This window comes from Pelodiscus sinensis, chromosome 2, assembly GCF_049634645.1.
Source record: "Pelodiscus sinensis isolate JC-2024 chromosome 2, ASM4963464v1, whole genome shotgun sequence".
In the NCBI taxonomy this organism is placed as follows: Eukaryota; Metazoa; Chordata; order Testudines; family Trionychidae; genus Pelodiscus; species Pelodiscus sinensis.
Window position 1 is genome coordinate 179,812,997 of NC_134712.1, and position 26,426 is coordinate 179,839,422.

At 39.9% G+C, this 26,426-nt stretch overlaps 2 protein-coding genes across 4 annotated transcripts in view; one reads left to right on the forward strand and one right to left on the reverse strand.

The window, feature by feature from the left end:
- The window catches only part of NPHP3 (nephrocystin 3), a 51,987-nt gene extending 45,804 nt beyond the window's left edge, over nucleotides 1-6,183 (forward strand). Inside the window, exons 25-27 of the mRNA XM_014578611.3 lie at nucleotides 1,613-1,738; nucleotides 2,290-2,405; nucleotides 3,316-6,183. Coding sequence (XP_014434097.2) covers nucleotides 1,613-1,738; nucleotides 2,290-2,405; nucleotides 3,316-3,496 — 423 coding nt within the window. The 3' untranslated portion in view covers nucleotides 3,497-6,183. The remainder of the gene's footprint in view (nucleotides 1-1,612; nucleotides 1,739-2,289; nucleotides 2,406-3,315) is intronic.
- UBA5 (ubiquitin like modifier activating enzyme 5) lies at nucleotides 5,538-26,307 on the reverse strand. Of its 3 annotated transcripts, none has more exons than XM_025189698.2 (13): nucleotides 26,150-26,307; nucleotides 25,208-25,335; nucleotides 20,783-20,828; nucleotides 20,604-20,688; nucleotides 16,856-16,965; nucleotides 16,293-16,379; nucleotides 13,857-13,941; nucleotides 12,847-12,951; nucleotides 11,720-11,847; nucleotides 9,836-9,971; nucleotides 9,046-9,121; nucleotides 7,777-7,883; nucleotides 5,538-7,079 (listed from the first exon to the last, which is right to left on the reverse strand). In XM_025189698.2, exons 5-13 carry the CDS (start codon nucleotides 16,924-16,926, stop codon nucleotides 6,996-6,998), a joined length of 879 nt encoding a protein of 292 aa, XP_025045483.1. In that variant the 5' UTR covers nucleotides 16,927-16,965; nucleotides 20,604-20,688; nucleotides 20,783-20,828; nucleotides 25,208-25,335; nucleotides 26,150-26,307; the 3' UTR covers nucleotides 5,538-6,995. The 3 variants fall into 3 exon arrangements, with proteins under 3 accessions (XP_025045483.1, XP_006133209.2, XP_075778022.1); XM_006133147.4 differs by having other exon boundaries at nucleotides 20,599-20,688; XM_075921907.1 differs by lacking the exons at nucleotides 25,208-25,335; nucleotides 26,150-26,307 and adding an exon at nucleotides 24,640-24,882 and having other exon boundaries at nucleotides 20,599-20,688.
- Nucleotides 26,308-26,426: the final 119 nt, after the last annotated feature.

Below are 26,426 nucleotides of genomic sequence, written 5' to 3' on the forward strand. Positions count from 1 at the left end.
AGAACTGGCAACCGCATTTGGAGTAGCCAGCATCCGCATAAATAATTCCCTCTGTGGATATCTTGAGCTTTTTCTACCTCAGTTCAGTAAAATATAAGCACTCTGTTGCTGAGTACTCTGTGATGGCAATAGTTATTTATATTTTCAAAATACTTTATAAACGTTAACTGTCAATTGACTGGTCTAATATAAAGGGGAATCCCTGTCTATGGGAATTTATGGTTAGAGCCTTGCAAACCCACAGATACTCATCTAAATCCACGGGTATCTGTATCTGCAGCTCATTTTTGCGGATGTGGATGCAGATATAAATTTTGTATCTAGAACGCTGCAAATGTGTGGATATCCGCTTTATAGCCACGGGTATCTGCATCTGCGGATGTCTATGCAGATATTTGCACCTCATTTTTGTGTATACCAATTTGGATGTGCATACAAATGTTGTATCCACACAGGGCTCTAATCTATAAGTTGTGCAGGTAGTCAGAATATGAACCCTACATTTTCCAAATAAAGAGTTCAGATTCAGAGTAGATTGATAGTAGATGTGTGTTTTTTTTCTGCATTTTTGCATTTTCTAAATTTTCTCCTAAATTGGAAGAATCCTGTAAACTTGTATCTTGACTACAGCATTCCTGTGCTCTTGCCCAAGCATTTTTCTGCTGGCCCCTCCAGTGGCATTCTGAAGTGGGTTGGGATCACACAAGCTTTCCCATTTCAGACTGCAACGCTGATAGAAAAAGAAACTGCTTTGCTTATATTGAGTAATCCTTTGGATGAACATAAATGAAAACAGAAGGGGAATTAGCTAAAGGAAAGGGACTGGAGTTGGAGGCACATAAAGAATAGGCAGGTACTTGACCATATACAGTTACTGATCTTATTCACAGTTACTTCTTGATATAAACTCATAACTGGTGATTGATGCTTATAAGAAATTCAGAGAAAATTGTAGACTTTACAAATCCAAAACTACCTTGTACATGTTCCTAAATTTCCATTTCATGCTAAATATCAAACATCCATATTCCAGAAATAGAATGCCCAAAACTTGCCCCTGGTTTAAAAAAAAAACACTCAGAAAGGGAGATGCAAATCTGGAGTGAAACAAATTTGCTGGAAAAATTAAAATGTGTGACATTTTCTGATTATTAAATTTCCCTTTCCACAACCTTGTAAAATTAAGGTCCATTAGAACTAGTTTCTGAAAATCAACCCATTCCTCTGCCATTTGTAGTAAGGGAGTGTAATACAACACAGGGAATGGAGCAGGATTTTTTTTGTTTTTTTGAAGGACGGGAATGAAACAAATTTTTTAAAACACTCTCCTGATTCAGGTACTGGTGGGAGGAATTGCATGTTGATAAGAACATGCTTGAGAAATAACCAGAGCTAAGGACTGGAAGAGGAGTTGAAGGCATCAGAGGATTAATTATGTTCAACTGGAATTATTGTACATATTCATTAGGAATCCAGTCTTGCAAGGTCTAAGTGACCATTCTTGTTCCCAAAGCTATTACAACTTTTCTAAGCTCTTTTCACAAAAAAATGATACATGTACCTAGGCCTGCTACGCCTATGTGGTGGATTTTAACACTGGTTTGTTTTCTAGGGAAAGCTTGACAAGGCAGTGCCTCTGTATGAGTTGGCTGTTGAAATTCGACAAAAATCATTTGGTCCAAAGCATCCTAGTGTAGCTACTGCCTTGGTAAACCTGGCTGTTCTATATTGTCAAATGGTAGGTTTTCCCTGTCTGAAATTTTATATATAAAATTGCTGATATAACTCAATTTAAAAGAAGACCCTCAGAGAATTTAGAGTCTCATGTATATTTTTACAGTCTGAAAAAACATTTAGTGGGATAATGTGATTGCACTGATTGGAATGTAGCTGTGGTGAAAGATTGTTAACCCCTTCAGTCTTGTAAAAATACTCTGGGATTTTTAAGAAAAGATGTATATCATGACCTCTGGCTTAAAACTATGCCTAAAGCATTGGTTAGTAGTGACCAAGAGGGAGCATTACCTACTGAAATTCTGGCACTCCTTCATGCATTTTGACAAAGTATGACCTTGCCTATGTGTTTAAGATCAGACAGGATTTTAGTTGTGGACTTTCTACTCCACAATTAATATATGGCAGTTCTTTTGAAAACAAAACACTGTTGTGGTTTAGCAAAGAAAGTCAGGTCTAGCATGGGTCTCTATAGTTTGCAGACACCAAATAGTACATGTAATACCTTTTTAAACAAGTGGTTTTCATTGTGTTTTCCTCCCCCCACCCAAAAAGAAAAAGCACAGTGAAGCCTTACCTCTCTATGAATGTGCATTAAAGATTTATGAAGACAGCTTTGGTCATATGCATCCTCGTGTAGGAGAAACACTAAAAAACTTAGCTGTGCTGAGGTAAGAACAAATCTTTTTTTCCCCATCACCTAACATATGGAACTTCTATAAAAAAAAATGTGAATAATTAGACCAAAAGAAAATGCTTTATTAGGCAATTTGGAGGCTAAAATATATTCAGTATTTGTAACTGGCTATGTTCATTATATTAGGGTTACACTCTGAAATGATACAGACTGGAACCTTAGGGTACGTCTACACTGTGGCACTATTTCAGAATACTTCCGGTATCCCAAAATAGCTATTCCGCGTCTTTTAAACAAGCCTGTTATTTCAAAATATAACAGGCTTGCTATTCCAACTTCCCTGGAAACCTCATTCCACGGGGATGAAGGGATGTTTCAGAAAAGTGGTTTATTTTGAAATTTGGCACTGTGTAGACAGCTCCAAATTAAGAAATAAGCTATGCAGTTTGCATACCTCCAATTGCGTAGCTTCTTTTGGGCTGAAGGTGCAGTGTAGACATACCCTTCAGGTACATATGCACCTCTTTCTTTTGACAACAATCATGCAGGGACTTGGATCCAGGTCTCATCATATTGCAGTCAAACTTCCAACCTATTCCTCCACCATGCAATACAGTTACACTTAACACAGTCAATGCAGCTGGAGTGCATGCTGATAATTCCTAGTGGCTACTGCCAGCTCCAATAGGGCAGAGTTAAGGTTATATGGCCCTTTATCTTACCTCTCTATTTCCTTGTTTTCAGAAATTCTTGCTGAACGAAATGTCCTGGAAGGACACAAGCTAACACCAGGCAATGTTAACTTAGCATTAGCAAAGTTGGGGGATTGGGTTTTTGGGTTTGTTTTTTTTCCTATTTCATTGTATTTTGTTTTACAGACTTCAGTACAGGAATGAGTTAGTGGGGCAGATTTGGTTAAATTTTGGTTTACTTCTCTCCCAAAGCTATGAACGAGGAGATTTCGAGAAGGCTGCTGAGCTGTACAAGAGAGCCATGGAAATAAAAGAAGCAGAGACTTTGTTTATAGGAGGAAAAGCAGCTTCCCGCCCCTCATCAAGTGGAGACACTTTCAGTTTAAGAAGTGCATTATCTCCAAATGTCTTCCTAGACCATGGGCAAAGGTGATGCAAACTAATACAAAAAAAGTTAGTGAAAAATATCTTAATCATCAAGTACGGAATTACTTTTGTATAATGCACAGGAATTTAGTGAAAGACCTATTAGTTACTTGTTCAGACTGTAGCTTTAATGCAGTATTTTTTTTTTCCTGTATACCTCTTCTTAGTACAGGACCTGTAAGCTGCAGCCTATAATCAATAAAAGATCTACTAGTTATTCCATGTATCCACATTGTGATGATGTTTGTGGAATTTAGTTATTGTACTCCTCATCTTTCCAGGAGCACTTTCTTATTCAGGGACATAATAGTTTTGAGACCCATATATTGTGTTTCCACCAAAAGAAGTCAGTTACTTCCAAATGACACCTGTCTTTGTTTTTACTTTAAGGCAGGGGTTCTCAAACTTTGATACTGCGAACCCCCTCTAAGTTGCTCGCAACCCCCCAGGGGTTTGGGACCCACAGTTTGAGAAACAATGTTTTAAGGAAACAGGGTTCTTAGACATACTTTGAGTTTTTAGATCATGGCTATTGACTGAGGGCTTAATGGCTACGTCTAGAGTACAAGCCTCTTTCAAAAGAGAGCATCTAGACTACAAGAAGATTTTTCGAAAAAGTGAGCCACTTTTTCCGAAGAGTCTAGATCCTCTCTTTCGAAAAAGCTGTTTGCATTCAATAGCACCTTTTTTTTTAAAGAGTACTTTCAAAAAAAGGTGTTGTTCCTCATAAAATGAGGTTTACCGTGATAGAAAAAACTGCCGCGTTCTTTTTATTCACTTTCGAAAGAACGCGGTTACAGTCTAGATGCAGGTGAAGTTTTTTTGAAAAAAAAAAAAAAAGGCTCCTTTTTAAAAAAAAAACAAAAAAAAACAACCACCCTGTAGTCTAGACCCACCCTAGGTTTTCAGTTTGTGCATGACAAGCCAGGGTATAAATCTACAACCCAACAGCCTGCTGCACACTAATCATTGAGACACTGACACGCACAAAAATGTATGTAATGTGCTTTGATTTAAACTCTATTTTGAAGGATTGAATTGTACTATAGAACTTTGCATGTAAGATGCGAGACAGAGAGGAAGATTGTTGTGGCCACTAGACCTGGAAGATTGGCTTAAGGTAAATAATGTAGCTGGAGCAATGGTACCTTTAGACGAGCTTGGCACCATTTCAACAGCAGGAGGTCAGCAGAGAGGGGGGTGGCGTCCCTTACACCTTGTGAATCGAGGAATACTGGAGGCACCCTCAGTGTTCAATTTAGCAGATAATTACTAGACCCTCTAAATCAAATGCCAGAAGGTTGATCTCCATTGTGGTAAGTATAGTAGTGGCCTTAGTTTGCAGCATGCTAATGGACTATATGTTTACACTTCAGCTCATCATGCAGGAACTGATATTCTAGACAAGCCCTAAGTGATCTTTTTATCATCTTTGGCTAAAGCTTTTTAATTGGTGTTCATTATATCCATTTATTTTTAGTAGGAATATACTTTTTCAATGAGTAACCAGAGAGAAGAATATTATGGAGTTAGAGGACTGGTGCACATCTCTGGTTTTAGTAGAGAAAAATATTAAACCGCAGTATACAATTATGCTTGTATTAACCAGGAGAAATAATTGAATAATATCAATGAATAGCTCTAACTTGATTTTTATTACATTTACATTGTAGCGATTCTTCCAGTTAGCTACAATGATTGTCTGTTTACAAACAGAATTGAATAAATTCACTTATTTAAAAATGATATACTCCTTTTCAGCCTTCAGTGGACTGATGAACAACTTCGTTCATGAACTAATCCATTTATTCAACTAGTCTTAAAGTACAGAGGCTGTTTTTCTCAAAGGGATACTGTTGTTTCCCTTTTTTCTTTTACAGTAAGCAATTAAGTCTACCTCCCTCCCCTCAGCACTTTTTCTGAATAGAAAAATATTTAAGAATGAAACTTGGGAAAGATTAGTTTTATACTGCTGCAATGAAATGTACAAAAGTGAAATTAACATTAAGCACCACAACTTAATTGAAGAAGAAACTATACACAAGCGATGAAGTTCTTACAGCATAGTAAAAGCTTTTTTTATTTAAACAAAAATTGAAATTTAGAAGTTTACAAACAGCTGTTTGATTTCTTTGTAATGGTATCCAAAGCAAGTGTAATATAGCTCTCTTGATTCTTTTGTAGAAAACATGTCCCACCATGTCTTGTTTGTACGTGAAATTGAAGTATTTTGTATATTTGGTATAAGTCAAATTCTATGTAACTTAATAAACACAGTAGAACTCTGCATCAAAACTGCTAGTGTATTCCATTGTATCCACAGAGACCTAATAATGAGACCTTGCTATAGATTTGTACTAAGATTCACTGTTAAAAATGTAACAGTTGATAGCATATTGTAGTTTAACAAATAAATGAGCAAAGTTACACTTCAATGCTGTACACTTTTGCTGTGTGTTCGATGATTTGCAAAAAATCTGAAACTTCCACTAGATTTCTCAGCCAGAGAAATACCATGGTTCTTTTTATAATTCTAAATTCCAATATGCTTTAATTGTAAAGGTGAAAACATCTGCCCCATTCCTTTTTTGTTTTGTTTTTTAAACTAGTTAGACTCTACCACCTCATTTTATAATTTGGGATGAGCAAGTGTAAGTTATTTACTAACTATAGTCAGAAGTCAAGAACTATTTTGCATACACTAACGTCTCTCCACTAATTTTAAATATGTATTACTATTTTTGTAAAACTATGCATAGAATACCATTGTAAATAGTTGTCTTTTTATAAAACTGGCTGCCATGTAAAGTAGTAGCCAAATAATTCTAAATGGATTTTAGATGTATAACCCATCAATTCCTACAAAGTCAAGAACTTTAGTGTGGAATGGATATATAATGGGGCGACTTATAGCGGGGACACCATGTATGCACAAATACTTGTTAAGAAAGAAGAGGGATGAGACACAAATTGACAAATCACTCAACCCTTTTAAGATTTTTCTAGTGAAATTTATGGTCTATGAAAAGATTTAAACATTCAATTTACCCACAAAACAGGTACAGCCATCTACAAACTTGCTTATAACAACCACCAATCTGGTATACATTTGAAGAGGCAACATATGTTGAAGACTCCATTATCAATCCTCTGAACCATTCTATTCAGACAAGGCTACTCTGTTTAACTTTTCCCACATTGCCAAGATATCATCCAAATCATGTGTGTGCCATGTTTACCTTTATCAGTTTGTCTATTCTCTTTCTCCCTAGATTTGGACCCTAGCATGATTAGAAATGAAAACTTACAGTAGTACAACTTTGTTTTTAAAGCAGTGTATAAGCGAACAGCAGAAAAGAGTTATGAGATGCCATCTCCAAGTTTGTATAGTTCTGTTTTACCACAAGTTCAAGTTTTAAGACTGGAATTTTACATGACTTCATTTCTTGTGATATTTCTAGATCCAGTTCTTGTGCAAGAGCACAAATGTTAAATATCCTTTTTGCCTACATGTTCTTCATCTTGGCCATGAGTTCTTCTAGGCTTTCCTCAGACTCTGATACTGTTACCTCGGCTACCGCATTCTCTTCCTATTGGCAAAAGGAGAAAAATATTTAGTTTCTTTACTCTGACAGAATATAAAGAGTTCAAAATACAGAGTTTTTGTAAGATCAGGCCCAAACATTACAATATAAACTATTCCATAGTCATTTACAGTTTTATATGTCTGACCCAAAATCTGTTTGTAAACTCCATTCTGATTAGGATTTAAGAATTAGTTTTTGATACATAAACATGGAAGTTAAATTTGCCAATGATTGAGCTTATGTTTTATTGTAATTAGACCACATCTTTCTTTTAAAAGATAAACATATTTTGTAAGAACAGTTTTGACTGCCTAAACAATTGGGGAAATTCCTCACTGTGTTTAAACCTAATCACCCACAGAGAAATTCATTAATTCCTGTTGCTCTTAGAACTAGCTTGAAGCTACTAAATTCATAGTTTAAAATAATGTTGTTCAGGCTCCAGCAATAATAATATGTGTAAGATATACTCAGATTGAATGTGCAGATATGCATTTGTTTTACTAGAATTGTTACAGATAGGGTTTTACTATAGACAAATGATAGTAAGTTTATCACTTTCATGTATCAACAATGTTTAGTGCATTCCAAAGGATAAAGTAGAAAACTGCATTATAGTGTTTTCCTCTAATTACACATAATATAGATCCTTCTACTACTGTCATTAAATACATTTTTAAAAAGGATGACTTAACCTTACCATGTTTGGTATGGTATATGCTACTGTAATTCCCTGTGGAAGATCAGGAAGTGGACCAGAAGCAGCCTTCAGCTCCTCTTCTGAAACCTCCGATACCAGCTCAATACCTCAATATCAACAAGTCAAAATGTCAATTATTTAGATTTAAAAAACCCCTGTAAATCGGAGGATCAAAGTTATCATTGCCATTATATGAAAACAGCAACCAAAGCTTATTAAAATTTAAAAAATGTACTTTAATAGTACATCCAGTAAGGGATCTTTTAAGTAGAGCCATGCAAATTTGCGAATATCCATTTGAGTCACAGGTATCCATATCTGCAGCTGTGAATGCAGATATCAGCGGCTAATTTTTGCAGATACAAAATTAGTATCTAAAGCCCTGCAAAAGGTATTCGCATATGCAGTTGTGGATGCAGATGTCTGTGGCTCATTTTTGCAGATACAGATTTTGTATCTGTGCAGGACTCTATTTTTAAGTTATCTTCTCTACAATGTATTTTAAGTGGCTCCAGTAATAGGATTTTCAACTCTCCCATGGGTACTCTTTCATAGACTAAGTCATTCATTGTAAGGACTATTTTTTCCTTATAGTAAGCTTATATTTTCTTTTTTATTAAAAATATAATATTTAAAAAGTAAACATGTCAAAGAATGAATATACTCTTGAAAAGTGTGGTGACAATTTTAGCCCAGCAATTCTCTCAGCTGCTAATGCCCTTACAAGGGGGAAGGGATAGCTCAGTGGTTTGAGCATTGTCCTGCTAAACCCAGAGTTGTGAGTTCAATCCTTGTAGAGGCCATTTAGAGATTTGGGGCAAAAATTTGTCAGGGATGGTACTTGGTCCTGCTGTGAAGGCAGGGGACTGGACTCAATGACCTTTCAAGGTCCCTTCCAGTTCTAGGAGATAGGCAATCTCCATTATTTAAATTTCCTTACAAGAGGGGTGGGGGCGTGTGTAACATGATTATAATGAATACTCACTGACAAGATATGTAAAGGGACTTGCAGCTAAACTTAAGTTTGGGTCTTAAGTTCCATATAAAAGATCCTATTAAAATCTATCCTATGAAATGAATAGATATTTTCACAAGATTAAAGAAATAAAGTGAAATGTTATTTAAATATATACAGTTGAGATTAATTTTTTACCTGCTCAATATATGAGAACCAAAACATGAAACTGTAATTTATAGTGTTTAATAAAGATTAATTAAATTCCCTGCGTTTATTGACAATGTCCCTTCAAGTCCGAGATGATTGCTTACCCCAGTCATTATCTTCATGCACTATTTCTTCTTCCTGTTCAACTACTATTTGTTTTGGTTGCACAGCCCTTTTTTCCTGAAGAGAAAAAGGGGGAAAACCCACACACAAACATGAATTTGTGGTTACTTTTGTTGTAAGACTGGGGAGAGTTAAGTCAATCTAAATATTTGTGAATTTATTTATGGTCTTTTAGAAAACATTTAAGGGTGACCTGCAAAGGATTAAAAGGCGATTATCTTTATCCATTATAAAGGAGAGCAATCTGAAAATATTTCTTCTCCCAATTAATCATCAATGACTAATGCAAAATTTGGGAAAAAAAGACGACTTTGAATATTCAACGCTCACTTAGAGTGAACCCACAATATACATCATCTTTAAACTTTCAACAAATCTTAGCACAAAATCAGGGGAGACCGAAGGTTACATTCCTGACTATTTTAATATAAAAAATAAGTACATCAAAAAGCAAGCCATAATTTCTTTAAAAAAATCTATTATGTCATCTTTACACACTCTTAAGCACATACATAAGAGGTTGTGGGATTAGGGACTAAGCAACAAATATTTTAGAAGGTTTTTTTTGCAAAATGATCAGTTCCATAAGTCACTGTGCTTACCTTTTCCTTTAAGATGACCTACAAATACTTCTAAAATATTTTAAATAATCTAACTTCAAAGTTTGTGCAGCCATCAGGAAATAACCTGTCAATGCGGCTTCAAATTATGAATGATCTGCTTTATTTACCACAGATATTCCATGGGTAATAACCAAGATGGATTTTTTACCTTGTATTCTTCCTGCTGTTTCCTGCAATTTTTGTCATTGCACTGTGGGTTTGGTTTCATGGCCATGGTTGGGAAGAAATCCTGCATTGCATTGTAACCAAGATAGTAACTGACAGTACCAAAATTTAATAAAAACCTGAAAAAACAGAATGAGCACTAAATTGAAATGAAAGTATTTTCTTGTTCACAGATTCAAAGCGAGTTGCCTAAATGTTTTTTCCAGATATTATTTAAAAAAAATATTTGTGTACCCCTCAGGCACGATACTATATTGTTAGTCTAAATTACTGGTGTTTGTTTTAAAATTAGATATACACAGTTCAGAAACTATGAATTAAATTCTCACTTGGTGTAAATCAGTATATCTTTATCAAATAATGGAGCTATCTTGAATTATACCATATGAGAATTTGACCCTATGTTTGTAGAGGTATAAATAGCACAGAGAGATGATGGATGAAATTTGAGAATTGCTTGCAAACTAGGAAAAGGTAATTTTTATGTTTTTGAAACATAGTGCAGTCTTCCCCGTCCTGCTATTTGTATCCAATTCCATTCACTCACGGTGGAATTGTCAAAAGCAATTAATGCTGGCTTAACTCACCTCCCAAAGACATCTTTAGTGGGAGAAAAATTAAGACAGGGTGACCTCTTGGAAATCCCACACTAAAAACAGTAAATTTCTTGTATTTATTACTAGATGACCAAATTCTGCCTTTAATATATGTTCTGTGAATTTAAGTAAAGTCAACAGAACACCTCTGTAGCAGAAGGAAAAACTGAAGCTTCTGTTTACTGCACAAGAGCTGGACAGTTTTAAATACTTCATCTGCAGTGAACAGCATCTGGACAATTATGCCCAGAGTTTGTCTACAATAGGATTTTAGCTCCCTAACTCAAGACTTAAAAATAAGCAAAGAAAAATATACATTTATGCACAGAACTGTTCAAAATTTCCAATGGACATAGTTCTTTGAAGAGATGGAGTTTGTGCTATTGTAGAAAACTTTACTACACTGTAAAAATATTTATAGAAGTTTTGCATCACTGAATAGAAACTATGCAGGACTAACTCTCTGCACATGCTTTGTGCAAAGAAAACCAAGAAAACTATCCTGCTGCTTTGACATTGTCATGGTTTCATAATTCAAGATGAATACAAAAATAAATATAGCAAAAGAGCATTTGAAACAATCTGCAGAAAATGGTAACCGCAAAGTAGTCCAGTGATACCAGTGATATGTCTAAGCTGGGGGTAGGGGAGCCAAAAACAAACCTGTGGCAGCAAGTCTCAGAACCTGAGTCAACAAACTAAGGCAGTGGTCCCCAACGTGGTGCTCGCAGGGGCATTTATGTGCACCCGCATAGTGACCAGGGCCAGCCAGAGCCATTCTTGCGCCCCGGACTCCGGGTACCTGGCACATGCGCGGCCCCCAACCCAGACACACAGCGCATGTGCGGCCCTGCCCCTGGGCGCCCAGCAGTCCCAAAAGGTTGGGAACCACTGACCTAAGGAGATAAAAATAGCGGTGTCAACATTTCTACTTAGGCTGGAGCTTAGACTCAGACACACATCCCACCCTCTTCTCCAGGTTTCAGAGCATGGGCTCCAGCCTAAGTGGGAACATCTACATTGCTATTTTTAGTTCCACAGTGTGAGAGTTAGTAGACCCATGCTCTGATACTTGCTGCCACAGGGTTTTGTTTTGCAGTGTAGCTGTACTCTCATATCACATATCTTGGTATCATCTCTTTTAAGCAAATGCCTTTGTACAAGAGTATGTGTGAAAGAGGCAGATCTGTCCTGAAGATGTGCAGCTTTTAAAATTATAAGAAGCCTGCAGGATTCTTTAAATCACAGTATTTTAAGTAAGTTCAACTTACTTTAGAACATTTTGTACAAGAATCCCTGCAACTACTCCCATAGTGGTAGGAAGGCTGGCTGCACAAACGCCCTCTCGTTTTAATGTTTTTTCATCAATATTAGCAGCAACTACAAGTGGAGGAGCACACTGGGAAGAGGAAAAAGAAATCTCATTAAAAATGAATAAAAACCCATAAACCGCACAAAGGCAATAACTGGAGTTACTCTGAACTAAAACAAGCTGTGACTATATCGCCGTGAAATGCCAGCTACTTTCGCACCACACATTCTGTTTTTAAAAGCACAAACTAGAAATCCAGTGGATCCCAGCTTAGTAAGAGGAGGGCCTAAAACAAAAGTCCATGTAGCACAGGCCTGCTCTGAGGCCTGATGCCTAGCTAACAATTAACAAAACATGGCTAATATAAAGCAAAGCTAAGCTGTGAGCAAGAAGTAGAATTTGCCATGAACAGGGCCGAGAGTATAAAACACTAATTGGTAATTGGCCCAGGTGTAGAACAGTATTTGGTACTGGTCATAAGTTGAAAGCACATTCCAAAAGGATGGTAACACCAGATCGTTAAACACAACCTTGGTACCCACAAATACCGACCCAGGTTCAGGAAAGGGTCTAAACTGACAGCACAATGGATAGAGATGTTCTAATCAAACCATAACGTGTAGAGTGATGGGTAATATCTAAGTAGAGTCAGAGGGTGGTAACCTGATAATGTCAGGAGTGATGTGTAACTTGTTTGTACCTGTTTATAAAGTGGTATTGGGGGGGCAGCGGGACCTCCCACTGATTGAGCTGAGTCCGTTGTCAGGGGTACATGTGTGTAGTGGTTTGGTAGAGTCTACTGACAACTATTACTGTACTTCACTTAACAATAAACCTGGCCAGACACCTTCAATCCTTATCCAATTTGTGGTCTTTGGGGGCTCTCTCGGGGTCTGCTGTGTTGACTAATTGCACAAGTCAACATGGAACACATCACTGAGCACACATGCAGGCAGCCTTCTAGTTATCATCAACAGATCGGGAGACCTGTCAGGACACCACGACAGTAAATCCTGACCTCCTACATCAGTGACACTACTACACCCAGATTTCAGAAAAAGGAGCCCATAGCAAAGGATTGCATACCGCAAAACAAGCAGATTCACCAGGTATGATGAGCTGTATATGTCCTGAGACTGCATTTTCACTCACTCCAGATTCCATCCAGGTTTGTCCAAGCTCATTGCAGGCCTTAAAACCACAAACATTCACCAGGGTTACAATTAATTAACACTGAAGAAGTCTGTCGCAAAACCTTATTAGAAATCATGTATCATATACTGGTGAATCTGTGACTTTTCTCTCTTAAAGCCAGAAAATAAAAGAAATGTCAGATTAGAAGAGGTATTACTGTAAACTATTGCTATGCCTTCTTTTAGTAACTCTGACAACAATGAAAATCAAAGGCCAAATATGAATACTGGACCCAGAACAGCAGATCTTTGCACCTGTCTGGAGCACTACAAAAATAAATGGGGCTCTGGATACATGCAAGGGTACAGTTCACATGGATGTAGTTTCCATATCAGGGACCAAACGTTTAATATGGCTTATTACAATTTTCTATTCAATTTCTTTACCATTTTCTGTCTCTAATTGTCATTTATTTTACAGATGGATCTATTATATTTATAGTTATATGCATCATATATACATATGTGGATCAAGCTAACAGGTGGATGGCAACAAAATTCTGTTTTGGAAAATACACTGCATTTATTACAACTGCAAAGGAAAACAGCACAGTAAAAACTGTAAACTGCTTTACTAATATACCTCAAAATACAATTATTCTTATACAATTTCCATAGGATAGTTATACAAAGACAGTCAGTGAATGTACACAGTTTACAAGATGACTTATTACAAGTAACTATTAACCTACTATCACATGTAACTTGTTTTACATGTCTGCTTTCTACTCTCCAAGAACTGAATAAAAGCTCATTTCCTCCTCACATTTCCTTAGTTTCATATATATCCAGAGACTCCTTCAAGTTTTGTCTTCTTTATGGTGCACATAACGTCTATAAATAACTGAAGTATATATTAGCAAACCCACAAGAGTATGCACAGACCTTACATGCTGTACTTACAGTATTAATTGCCATTCGAGCTTCAAAGTTGTCCACACAGCTCAGTACAAGATCAACAGGTTTTCCTTCTTCTAACCCACCGTAACTGAAGTAAATACCACAGTTTACGTGAGGATGGGGTACAAAATGCATTAATACATTGTAGTCAAGACATTTAATTCTTTCCATTACATAAAACAATGGCAAATAAATTCCTACTAGAAGGTTTACCTGGCGTTGCTCAAGTCATAGAGGGCTCGTCTAGACTATATTCCTCTCTCGAAAGAGGAATGCAAATGAAGCAGACTGAAAATTGAAATGAAGCACGGATTTACAAATCTCACGCTTCATTTGCATAATCACATCAAAGCGTTTTCGAAAAAGGGTTTTTCAAGGGAAAAAAACCCTGCAGTCTAGACAGTGGTTTTTCGGGGGGAGAAAAATTTAAAAAAAAACAAAAAACCACCACACCACACACCCTTTTTTGAAAGTACCCATACACCTCATTTTTTCAGGAGTATAGATTCTTTTGAAAAAGGGTTTGTTTGTTTTTCCCGAAAGAACCCCGTCTAGACTGCGGGTTTCTCTCAAAAAAACCTTTTTTGAAAAAGTGCTCAGACGCGATTATGCAAATGAAGCACAAGATTTGTAAAGCCGCACTTCATTTGCATTTTCGATCTGCTTCATTTGTATTCCTCTTTCAAGAGAGGAATGCAGTCTACACAAGCCCTAACTAAATTCATTTTTGTTTTTCTTCATTTAAATCATTGCTCTGAGGTAGGCCTGGGGAGGAAGGGTTCATTATGCAAGCTGCCCCGGAGAAGAGAGGACTACCCCAACCTTCTCTCACCACAGAGCGTGGAGCCAGGTGAGAAGCACCACTTCAAGGCCACTGCATCGCATCTCTTTGCTTTCCTAGCATCTGCAGGTATGGCTCTCCACAGCTCCCATATGCATGTCCCTCAACCAGGGCAGGTTCAGGTTTGTCTGCCACCTACACTCCCCAACCAGATAGAGGAATAAAGCAAACTGCACTTTCCCCTCTCCCTGATGATGGGGAAGAGCCAGAAATATTAATGTACGAATGGGGAAGGAGGGGTGGAGAACTGTAGCCCCTACCCTCCCTAAAGGGCACCTGAGCGGTTAGAGCAGTGGTTTCCAATGTGGTGCCCGCCAGGGCATTTATGGGCACCTGCCAAGTGATCAGGGCCAGCCCTGCCCTGGACGGCCCCGCCCCCAGGGAACGTGGGCAGCCCGGGCACATGGCACATGAGCGGCCCCGCCACCGGGGAACGTGGGCAGCCCGGGCACATGAGCGGCCCCACCCCTGGATGCGCGGCGTGTGCATGGCCCCGCCCCCGGGCGCCTGGCAGCCCCAAAAGGTTGGGGACTGCTGAGTTAGAGGTTTAGGGCTGAGGCAATCCCAGATCTGGAGGCTGAGGGATATCCCCAGCCTGCCCCTTTCACCTGCCTGGTGATTGTCTCTCTTTTGTATGCTTTTATGCATCCCCATAAGCATATGGGGGTTTCAGTCCCCTTCCCCCTGCACAGCCAAACCCTGACCTTGCATTAAGTTATAACAGGAAGCTGCATATCAAATTTGGTGGTCCTAGCTCCTACCGTTTAGGAGTTCTTGAACAAATGGACAGACATACTCACTTGCTCATAGACAAAGAAAAAAAAAAAGCTTCCTCAAATATATAGATGATCTAACAAAATAGTCTGGAACAGTGGTGGACAACCTGAGGCCCACACGGCAGCTTCCACTGGCCAGGAATGGCAAACTTCAGCCAATGGGAGATGTGGACAGTTGTACATTCAGACGAAAGGGAAGCAACCTGTCTAGTAGCCCACTACCAGCTTACCATGATGAGCCGCATGCACAAACAGTCTCAAAACACTCAATAAAACCCTGTTCATCCAAAATGTTCAGGGACATCCAGAGAATTAAGTAAAAAGGCAGTCCTTAGAAATGGGGTCATCTGAGGAGTCGCAACAGATTCAGGTAAGAGTATAATTACCTGAATCTGAGTATAATTTGCACCTCTTTCTTTAAATATTTGAAGAAGTGTAATATAAATTATTTCCCTGAATGCTCCCTCTCTGCATAACGTGATATATTAACTACATTGTGTTATTTCCAGTGTGAGGCAAGCTACTCAAATGTAGGGATTGTGCAATTGGACATCTTTAAAAAAACACTAATATAAACATAGAACAAATTAAATTTAAAGTGAGACAACAGTAAATGCCATTTACCAAGCTCCACTTGAATTAACAGGACTAGAAAATAAAAAAGTGTCTTATATTTTACATAAAATATGATTTTACATAAAATGTTTGTTTTCCAGTTGGAGGCCTACTGTTTAAAACAATTATGACACCAATAGAGAATTTGAGACTTTGTTTACTAACAAACCTCAAAAGAAGTTGTGTGCTTCTCTCAAAACATTTTACCTTATTCGATCCATGAAATGTTGAAAGTTATCCACTGTTGTGATATTGTAGTTATGTACTTCAAACTGAACATCAGGGTTAATATTCCTTGCAGAGAAAATAAAATCAATCAACAGTGATAATGAACAGAGCAGCAACCCCAAAAGAGCGCTCTCCTATCCAGCTCATAAGCATTGCTGGACTTTTTCTAAACACACAACAGCCTAGAAAAATTTAGCTAGTTAGCTACACTAGCAAATCCTCCTAAACATAGAGACAGCCTCTACTGGCAAAAACATGCTTTTGCCAGTATACCTTATGCCAGTTCTCTAAATGAAAAGCTTCACTGGCAAAAATCACTTTTTGCTGGTACAACTGCATCTGCACTAAGGCTTTTCCCGTGTAAAAAAATCATTATCAAAAGAAGTCCTACATGTACCCTACATTATACCAGCAAAAATTCTAGTGCCGGTCAGTCTTTGGACTCCATACGAACATGCTACTTCTGTGTGGTTTATTTAGAGTGAAATATCTGAGTCTGAATTAGCAACCCATGTTAAACATATTTGATATTCACTATATACCTCAAAGTATGCTCCGCTGCCTGCACTTTACTTAGTCCAGCCTGATGAGGTTGGAAGAAGAGCCTGTTCATGTTCGCCAACTCCACCTTGTCATAATCAAACAGCAGCAACTACAATGAAGATTATAATAATATGTATGAATTTTCTATGCATCTTTGTTGACAAACACCATATTGGTATTATAAACAGCAAATTGTGATAGGCTCTGATCCCATGAATATATATGAGTCAGTTCAGTAATGCTTTGCATAACAGTAGTCTCTGTGATGTGTATGGACTGTAAGACTGGTCTCTAAAATGCTGGTCACTAAGACCTGAAAACACCAAACAGTTCAGATCAAGTCATCAGAATGATGGTTAACAGGACACATCTCTCTATCTAAAAGATGCAGAACGTTAAGCAGACTAGCCATTTCAATTGACACTCACTTTAGTGTCTCTTTTGACATTCATGTATGTGATTATTTCAAGGTAATTTCTGACTGTATTTTTGAGTTGCAACTCTATTGCATAGATTATAATTATTTATTTTGAATGATTAGCTAATACAGAGGTACAGCTGATATGTCAATCCTTATCAGGTCAGTAAGCCAAAGAGTAAAGTCTCCTGTCTTAGACAGTAGCTGCTTCAGAAGAAATCATAGAAACATAGGACTGAAAGGGACCTTGAGAGGTCATCTAGTCTAATTCCCTGCACTTGTGGCAGGACTAAGTATTATGTATGCCACAGCCTGGCATTAAGGAGTATTAAGCAAGGCAGTTGTCCGGAAACCATCATCACGGGGCATCCCATGACGCTAAGTTGCTCAGACTTCTGCTTCAGCCCCAGGAGGCGAGGATCTGGGCCCCAGGCTTCAGCCGTGTGGGGCAGGGCTTAGACATTCTGCCCTGGACCCCAGAAAGTCTAACCCTGGTCCTGCATGGTGGACCTCCTGAAATCTGTTTGCAGTCCTGCAAGAGGCTTCAGATCTTTGGTTGAGAACCACTGATTTAGACCATCTCTGACATGTGTTTGCCTAACTTGCTCTTAAAAATCTCCAATGACAGACATTCCACAACATTCCTAGGTAATTTATTCCAGGGCTTAACCACCCTGACTGGAAGTTTTTCCTAATGTCCCACCTAACTGTCTTTGCTGTAATTTAAGGCAAAGGAGAACAATTTCATCTCTTCTCCAGACTCAAGCACAGCTGTTTTCCAATATTCCGTCATTAGGTCATGTTTTCTAGACCTTAGTTAAGAAAAGAGCAACAAAAATGATCAGTCTCTAATTTATCTACATCTTTCTTGAAATGTGGCACTCAAAATTGGACTACATATTCCAGGTAAGGCCTAATAAGTGCAGAGTAGAGTGAAAAAATACTTATTATGTCATGTTTACAGCTCTCCTGTTGATACATCCCAGAATGATGGATGTTTGTTTGGCAACAGTGTTACATTGTTGACTCATATGTAACGTATGATCCAATGTGACCCCAGATCCCGTACTCCTTCTTAGGCAGACATTTCCCATTTTGATCCCGTAGGACCCCACTCAATATGACTTCCCAGCTCAACTGTGAACTATGGATAACTGCTCTCTCGGAACGGTTTCTCAACTAGTTGTGCACCCACCTTACAGTAGATCTAGCTAGGTTTATTTCCCTAGTTTGTTTATGAGATCATTCAAGAAAGTATCAAAAGCCTTACTAAAGTCAAGATAAATCACATCTACGCTTCTCTCCATCCATAACATTTGTTAGCATAGCAAAGAAAGTGACTAGGCTGGATACAACTTGTTCTTCACAATTTCATGCTGTTACTTATCACCTTATTATCACCTGCAATCTGATTGTTAAATTATTTGTTTGATTATTTTTCTGCATACTCAAGTTGAGCTGAATGGTCTGTGATTTCCTGGGTTGTCCTTCTTTCCCTTTTTACAGATGGGTACTATATTTGCCCTGTTCCAGTCCTCTGGAATCTCCCCCATCTTCCATGACTTTTTTTGAAGAAAATCACTAAGGCTACTTACGGGTATTTTTTTTCCATGGGCCATGACTTGGACTACAGTCCTTTGATTAAATCTTCGATGATCTGGGGAAGGGGTGGTCCAGGATCCTGATGCTGAGTGGGAGGAGTGGAAAAAGATGGCTGACAGGCTCCCTACTTGGTTCTGCATGGCTCTCTGGAAGCAGCAACATGTGCCTTGGCTCCTAGGCAGAAGCATGGCTGTAGGGCTCTGCATGCTGCCCCCTGCTTCAAGCATCAGCTCCACAGCTTCCATTAGCTGGAAACTGCAGCCAACAGGAGCTGAGGAGGTGATGCCTGCAGATGGAGACAGTGTGCAGAGCCACCTGGCCACACCTCTGCCTAGGAATTGATGGACATGCTGCTACTTTTGGGGAGGCTCTCCAAGGAGTCCTCACCCCTTTCTGCATCTCAACCCATTGTGCCAAATCTGAGCTCTATCCTACACTAAAACTCTTGCTGCTGCTGAGTGTGCAGTGCGGGTTCAGTGGCCCAAGACTTCTGCAGTGGCCAGTGTGGCTAACCCAGAGGCTGCCTATGCTGCTGAGGCAGCCCCCAAGGCCATCTACACAGCCACTGCAGAAGTGACAGAGGTCCCGGGAAAATCACAGAATCTGTGACTTCCATGACCTCCGTGAGAGACTTGCACCCATAATAATCTCTAATGGTTTATATATCTCCTCAGTCAGTTCCCTAAGTATTCTATGATCTATTTAATCAGGCACAGGTGACTTGAAGACATCTAACTTGTCTAAATAATTTTTACTTGTTCTTTCCCTATTTTAGCCTCTGATCCTACCTCTTTGTCACTGGCATTCACTACATTAGATGTTCATTCACAATAACCATTTTGGTGAATACTGAAACAAAAAACTAATTTACCATTTTGACCATTTGCACATTTTCTGTTGTTTCTCCCCCTCCTCATTGAGTACCCTGTCTTTGGGCTTTCTCTTGCTTCGAATATATTTCTAGAATTTTTTCTTGTTACCCTTTATGACTCTAGATATTTTATGTAAATTATGTAACCTACTTATTAGGATGAACTGTGCTAAAACCTGCTCATAAGGAAAATGTCTTAGTAACTTCAAATAGTTAGAGGTTAGTTTTCACCCTGAAGCATGAATGTTTAGATTCTTTCCTACACTTAAAAAACCTGTATTATATTAACTCTGGATATTCTCATTATCCATATAAATCTAATTTTACTGCTACTAAACTCTTGTCTTTTTGTATCTTGTGACAATGAGCTCTGTGTGTTGATTTTTCACACAATGCACATTTGTTTCCACTTATTGGTTTTAAATTCATTGCTCCCAATTTAATCAAATGTTCCCTTGTTCTTGTGTTATGAGAAATAGAGGCTCTCAATCTTCCTTCTCTACATTAGGAATCTTCACTCTTTATTTACAGCTTTTTTCCCTCCACTGCCAGCTATAATTGAACTAAAAGCAATACACAAGAACCCGGATCTTGAAAAGTATGGAGCACCCAGCTGAGAGTGCATTGGCACCATTCAGGACTTGGTACTAGGTAAGCCTAGTTTACTTGAACAGAGAACCAGGTACCTCAGAAGACTCATCACTTCCATTGTTTTCATCGGTATTAGTCTTTTGCTTGCTTAAACTGACTAACATTGGTGCAGACTAAAACAAGAAATTCATCTTGCCAGTACCTATTATATACAGGACTAGATCGTCTATTTAGTGGTACATGAAGAAAATGTATATTACCTTACCAATGCCACATCTTGTCAACATTTCAGCAGTTACACTGCCAACTCCACCAACACCTACTACTGCTACCGTAAAGGTACGGATTTTCTGTGTCAAGAAAAATAAATGCAGATTAGTATGTTACAAAGTAGCCTTCATGAAAGGAAACAATGACAGTTTTCTAAAACAAACATAATGATACCTCATAATCTTTCACAATTCCCATTCGCTTTAATGCCATCAGGCGGCTAGGAAAAAACAAAAACATAAATTAAACTATCCAACACAGTCAAGCAATGTTCTCTCAAATCATTGAGATGCAACTATCTGAGCAACAATAAAAAGTTAAAAGAGCAGAATGATAAAGAACAAAACACAGAGGAGCTCAATATACAATTAACAGTTATATAGTCAGTGCTGCTGGAATTGTAGTATCAAGTTTTGATAACTCTAGGTTCTGCTGTGGAATTCTAGACAAGGGGCATATAAGAGGAGTGATTACCATCTATAATTTTATTTCTGAAATATTTAAATTTACACTACTTCTCAAAGGTATCTAAAAGAAAACTATTCAGAATATGAATATGCTCAGGTTTACCATAGTGTTCTTCTAAGATAAAATTTACTTTAAAAATATTAAGAAAAAAATTAGAGATGTACTAGGGACTAGAAGACTAAAATTAAGGTCAAATGATAAATTATTTGGAAATAAACATAATAATGCTGATAAGAGAGTCAAAAGCAAAGAAAATGAGTTAATGGTTTGGAAACCAACACTAACATCAAATGTCATATTTCTTATGAGATACTATAATCTCATCCCTAAAATCTAATAGTAAGTATAGGTTGTACTTTCCTGGTCCAGCACCTGACCAGCCCCAAACCGGGGGAGATTAATGCCAGCCACTCTGCTGCCATCAGCTATGGAGCTCCAACTCTGGCAGCAACAGCAAAGGGGCCAGCATTGACTGAGCAGGGGCTGGGGCTGCACTTCTGGTCCCCAGCCATGGGGCTCTGCGGCACCACTACCTTTCCCCCCAAGTGTTCCCCTTTTCCATGCCCCCAACCTTAAAGGCTGCAAATGAGGCATTTGCAGTTTGGAAGCTCTGGGAGGATTGGGGAGGAGTTGCTAAGCATGGAGCCCTGGCATTTCCCTTTGAGTGCTCCAGCCTGGAAGCATCCATGGGGATGCCAGACCACAGCTGTTGCCAGGTGATATAAATCCAGACTATAGTGATCCAACCTGTAGTCTATAAAGAAGATTACATAATTAACAGCAACCTACCAGCGGGAAGTTATCAAAAACAATTTCAGACCCTTTATTTATATCGTTTTTCTTTTATTTCATTTGTTTTTTAATTCTATTTCTAAGGCCTTATTCATTCCAGAAAATTAAAGCACCAGGCACACTTCAGAATGAAAGTCACTATGTCACCATCACATTCTGTAAGCAGCAGCTTGAAAAATAATCCTGCTAGCTTCAGAAGACTATGGCTTTAACTCTTCTGCATACTAAAACTATTGCCAGCGAAAGAATAAACTGAGCTGTTTTAAGTGTAATGAGCAGAGTGGCATGTACTAAGAGAGAATGGAAATCCAATTCTTTGTATAAGAACACTAAGGCCGCAATGCTGCAACCGTTTACATGCTTTACTTTATTAGTGTGAACAGTCCCATTGAAACAAATGAGACTGTTCAAGGTATTACTGTTTGCAGGCTCAGAAGGGAGGAAGAGGGAGAAGTGTGTGTGTGTGCGTGTGCACACACTTTCAATCTCTTTTTTTTTTTTTTTTTTTTTTGAGCACTAATGTGACTGCAGAAACTGCTTTTCCAATGCCAGGCCAACACCCTGGTAACTACTAACAACAAAAGCTTTCAGGGAGAATCTTATCACTTCAATACTGGACTATGAAAGATATCTGATGGGACAGGGCTATTTTCAGATTGAGGGGACAACCAAACTGGGGAGGATTAAGCATAATCCTGCTGCTGAAACATTTTAAATAGTGATTTGCATTAGTATGATTTTTATAGAGAACAACAGAGCTTTTTTTAAAAAGTACTGTATCTACTCTATTTTATCTTATTGCTGTATACAAGCAAAGTATTATGATTTTAAAAGTTCCCAAAAGATTGTTCTTTTTAATCTATATATTACTAGCACATTTACCTAGCATAGTCTGGGTCCTTAGGGAAGGGCTGGAAGTGGGTTGGGTACAGGAATCAGGGTTGGAGGGGTGAGCAGCTCTGGGCAGGGAACTGTGTGAGAGAGATTAGGGGGTTGGGTGGGGAGTTAGGGGCATCTCCCCACCCCCAATTGAGATTCTTACCAGGGCTGCTTGCTCTTCCACTTCCTGTCCCTGTCAGGGAGCAAGGGCAAAGTGCACAACTCATCTGCCCTCCCCTATGCTCCCCAGCCAGAATAAGGAACGCAGCAAACTGTACTTTCTCCTCACTCCTTGACAAAGGAGAACATCCAGCAATGTTGAGCTCTCCACTCCCTGACCTCCTTACAGTGCTCCTGGGAGTGGGAGGCTCGGGGCTAGGAAGGTTCTCAGGAGCGGTGTCCCTAGCAAGCCCCTTTCATCTGACTGGTCACTTCTGTATGGTTTTATGAGAAGCAATCCCCATTCTAGGCACATCCCATTTTCCTGGCACAATTAAACCCTTCCCTTGCTTTAAGTTATGATAAGAGGAAGCTGTATACTTGGTAATTTGGTGGTCCTAGCTCTTACATTTAAGAGAAGTTCTTGAACAAACAGACAGAGAGACACTCTGAAATATATAGATAACTTTTTGCCCTGGGATTAAGTTATAGGATAATTCTTGGAAGTGCTGAAATTCACAAGTTAATAGGCACTGCAGATCGTCAACACCTCTGAAAATCAAGCCCTAAATGACCCAATGTGTAAATCAGGAAAAATAAAACCCAAGCACCCCAACTCCAATTACTTCCCAAATACTGACTCTTACTTCATTCTGAGTAACTTTGCCCTAAGCAACTCACAGTAAAATACTTCATTCTCAAAGACAGAAAACACAAAACAGTTTTATAATTCACCACCAAGAGACAGGTATGGGTGGCACAACACACCACTTCTCAGTGAATGAAACGGGGAAGAGGTCTTGTTTTGCTTAATAAATCGCCTCTCCTATATATGTATAAGGGTCAGACCTTCCCCTTCTCACATACTATGGGAAGCCCTGCCCTCCCCTCTCTCCACATACTAGGGATGTTAGGAAGCGAGTAAATAACTAATCATGTAGTAGACAGAATTTCTATAAACCACACGATTAGTCGATAAGGGAGGAATCCTCTGGGACCTACCCCCGCTGTGGCTCTTCAGTTTAAATGCAGTAGTAGCCAGGCTGCCTGCTCGCCCAGCTCTTACTACATTTAAACTGCAGAGCCGCAGCAGGGGAGAAGGGTAGCTCCTGGACCCAGCACAAGACGGAACTGAGCAAGCCCAGCCGTCCCAGGTGAACAAGGGCTGCTCCACGGGATATGGTGCAGCCTCTGCCCGCAGCAAGCCTAGGCCTGCCACAGGCAGAGGCTGCTTCACGGCAGATTCCCATGCCTACCCCTTTGGAGATGGTGCTAACCCAGCACTGGCTCTTCCTGATACAGAGGCGGAGAGGGAGGGAGAGTGTGCTAGTAGGCTTCTCACCCACATCCCTACCACACATGTCCCATAAATCTAGGGTTGCCAGGTGTCTGGTATTTGAGCTTTCTGTTCGGAAAACAAATTGAGAAACTATCAATGTCCGGTATTTTCTAACTCAGATGTCATGTAGACTGTGATGCAATGTCAAGTGTGTCCGGTATTTTTGTTGAAACCACCTGGCAACCCTCACCCTTGTGCAACACCCCCCATACGGCAGCCCTCTCCAGTCTCAGTAAGGCAGGTGCTCGCTCCCGTCTCCTTCACAACCCCCCCCCCCCCCCCCCCCCGGGCCAGTCCAACCCCCTCGGGGCAGCGCCAGCCTTGGCCCCACTGGCCCCATAGGGCAGCTTCGCCCCTTTCGCCCCGCAGGGCGGAGCCCCCGCGCCGCCGTCACCTGTAGGGGTTGGAGTCGGTCACCTCCGGGCTCATGCTCTCGATACGGGCCCGCCCCGCGCCGCCGCCGCCGCGCTCCCGGGCCAGCGCCTCCTCCAGCTCCCGCACGCGGCGCTGCAGCTTCGCCACCAGACCGGCCGAATCCATGGCAGCGGCTCGCGCCCGGCCCGGCAGCGCAACGACACGTCTCCGCGCGGGCGGCTTCCGGCCGGGAGCCACAGGCAGCGTCCTCCCCGCTGCAACCCAGCCCGCCAGCAGAGTTCCGGGCACGACGCGAGGCCGAACGGCAGGGGGCGCTGGGGAGGGCAAGTCGGCTGCCATCGGCGGTGTGCCCGAAGTATTAACATACAGTCACGATCATTAACCCATAGAAAATAAATGCTAGTGAGGCCCGAGCCCGAAATGTAGCACCTGCATTAATATCTATAATAACAATGTGTGGCAACACTGCCTTAGAGCAGGAGACATACACAAAGCAATATGTAGAATGACAGAAACCACAGACACGGTATTATAGGCACTATATACACTGCCCTGCACAGGAGGCACAAACAGTACATTTTACTTACCCCCTCATCGGCCATACACAGTTGTTATAAACACTTCCCCGCCCTCTGTGGCATGCTTTTGATTCTGCATTACCAACCGTAGGCATTGAAAACGTCTTTAGTCGTGCCCCTACATATCAGGAATTTAGCTGAAAAATAATACAATAGATGTTATTAAATAATACCTGTTGGGTGCTTTATATTTGTCTTCTGATGTTTGAGACACATTTTCAGCGCTTTCAGGCAATCATTACGGCTAGAAACTTCCATTTTTTTAAGTGAAGGCTGCAATTTCTTCACCATTTGACTGACTCTGGAAGTTAGAAGTAAAAGGAGGAAAAAACTCGAATATAAAAAGATTTATTATAAAATCGGGAGAATTGGAAAGAATGATATCACATGGTTATATTTTAAAACATCGGTCAGCAGGCTTGTAAGCTGATGTTTCAACGTGGTATCTGTTCAGCGTTGTGATAGATTTGTAGGTGAAACATCACACTCCGATTGCTGCGATACAGCTGTGAGTTACAAGTTACCTAGTGATAGAAATGTAGCCGTGTTAGTCTGGGGTAGCTGAAGCAAAATGCAGGACAATGTAGCACTCTAAAGACTAACAAGATGGTTTATTAGATGATGAGCTTTCGTGGGCCAGACCCAGGATCTGAGGAAGTGGGTCTGGCCCACGAAAGCTCATCATCTAATAAACCATCTTGTTAGTCTTTAAAGTGCTACATTGTCCTGCATTTTGCTTAAGTTACCTAGTGGTTGTCTGAGATACATGGGAACCCGGTTGTCATTCACATGTGCCACACTATGATTGCTTACTAGTGAAATGCTCTGGCTAGAATCTTCCACACCTGAATTAAAACAAATGTAAAACCCCTCACAATTTCACATTTTATACCAAATCTTCACACACACGCATCCCCCACCAGCTCTGTAGCTGGAAATGGGAAAACTTACTTTAGCTACGACACACACATAGGTGCCAGCACCTGTGACTAGTTGTCTGTCAGACGCACAAGTTGGCAATGATCGCTGGGACTGGGGGAGAAGCTAAGTTTGCTCTCACTGCATCTAAACCAACAGCCTGCCTGACCCCTTCGCCCCGCATCCCTTCACTTCAGGCAACTCAAGCCTTTCCCACGGGAGGAGGAGCCTCCAGGCCAGGGGACTGTTTGCGCCAATAGCGTACGCCGGGAGGGGGGGCGTTGCCTGGCGTAGGTCGGGGGGAGGAGGT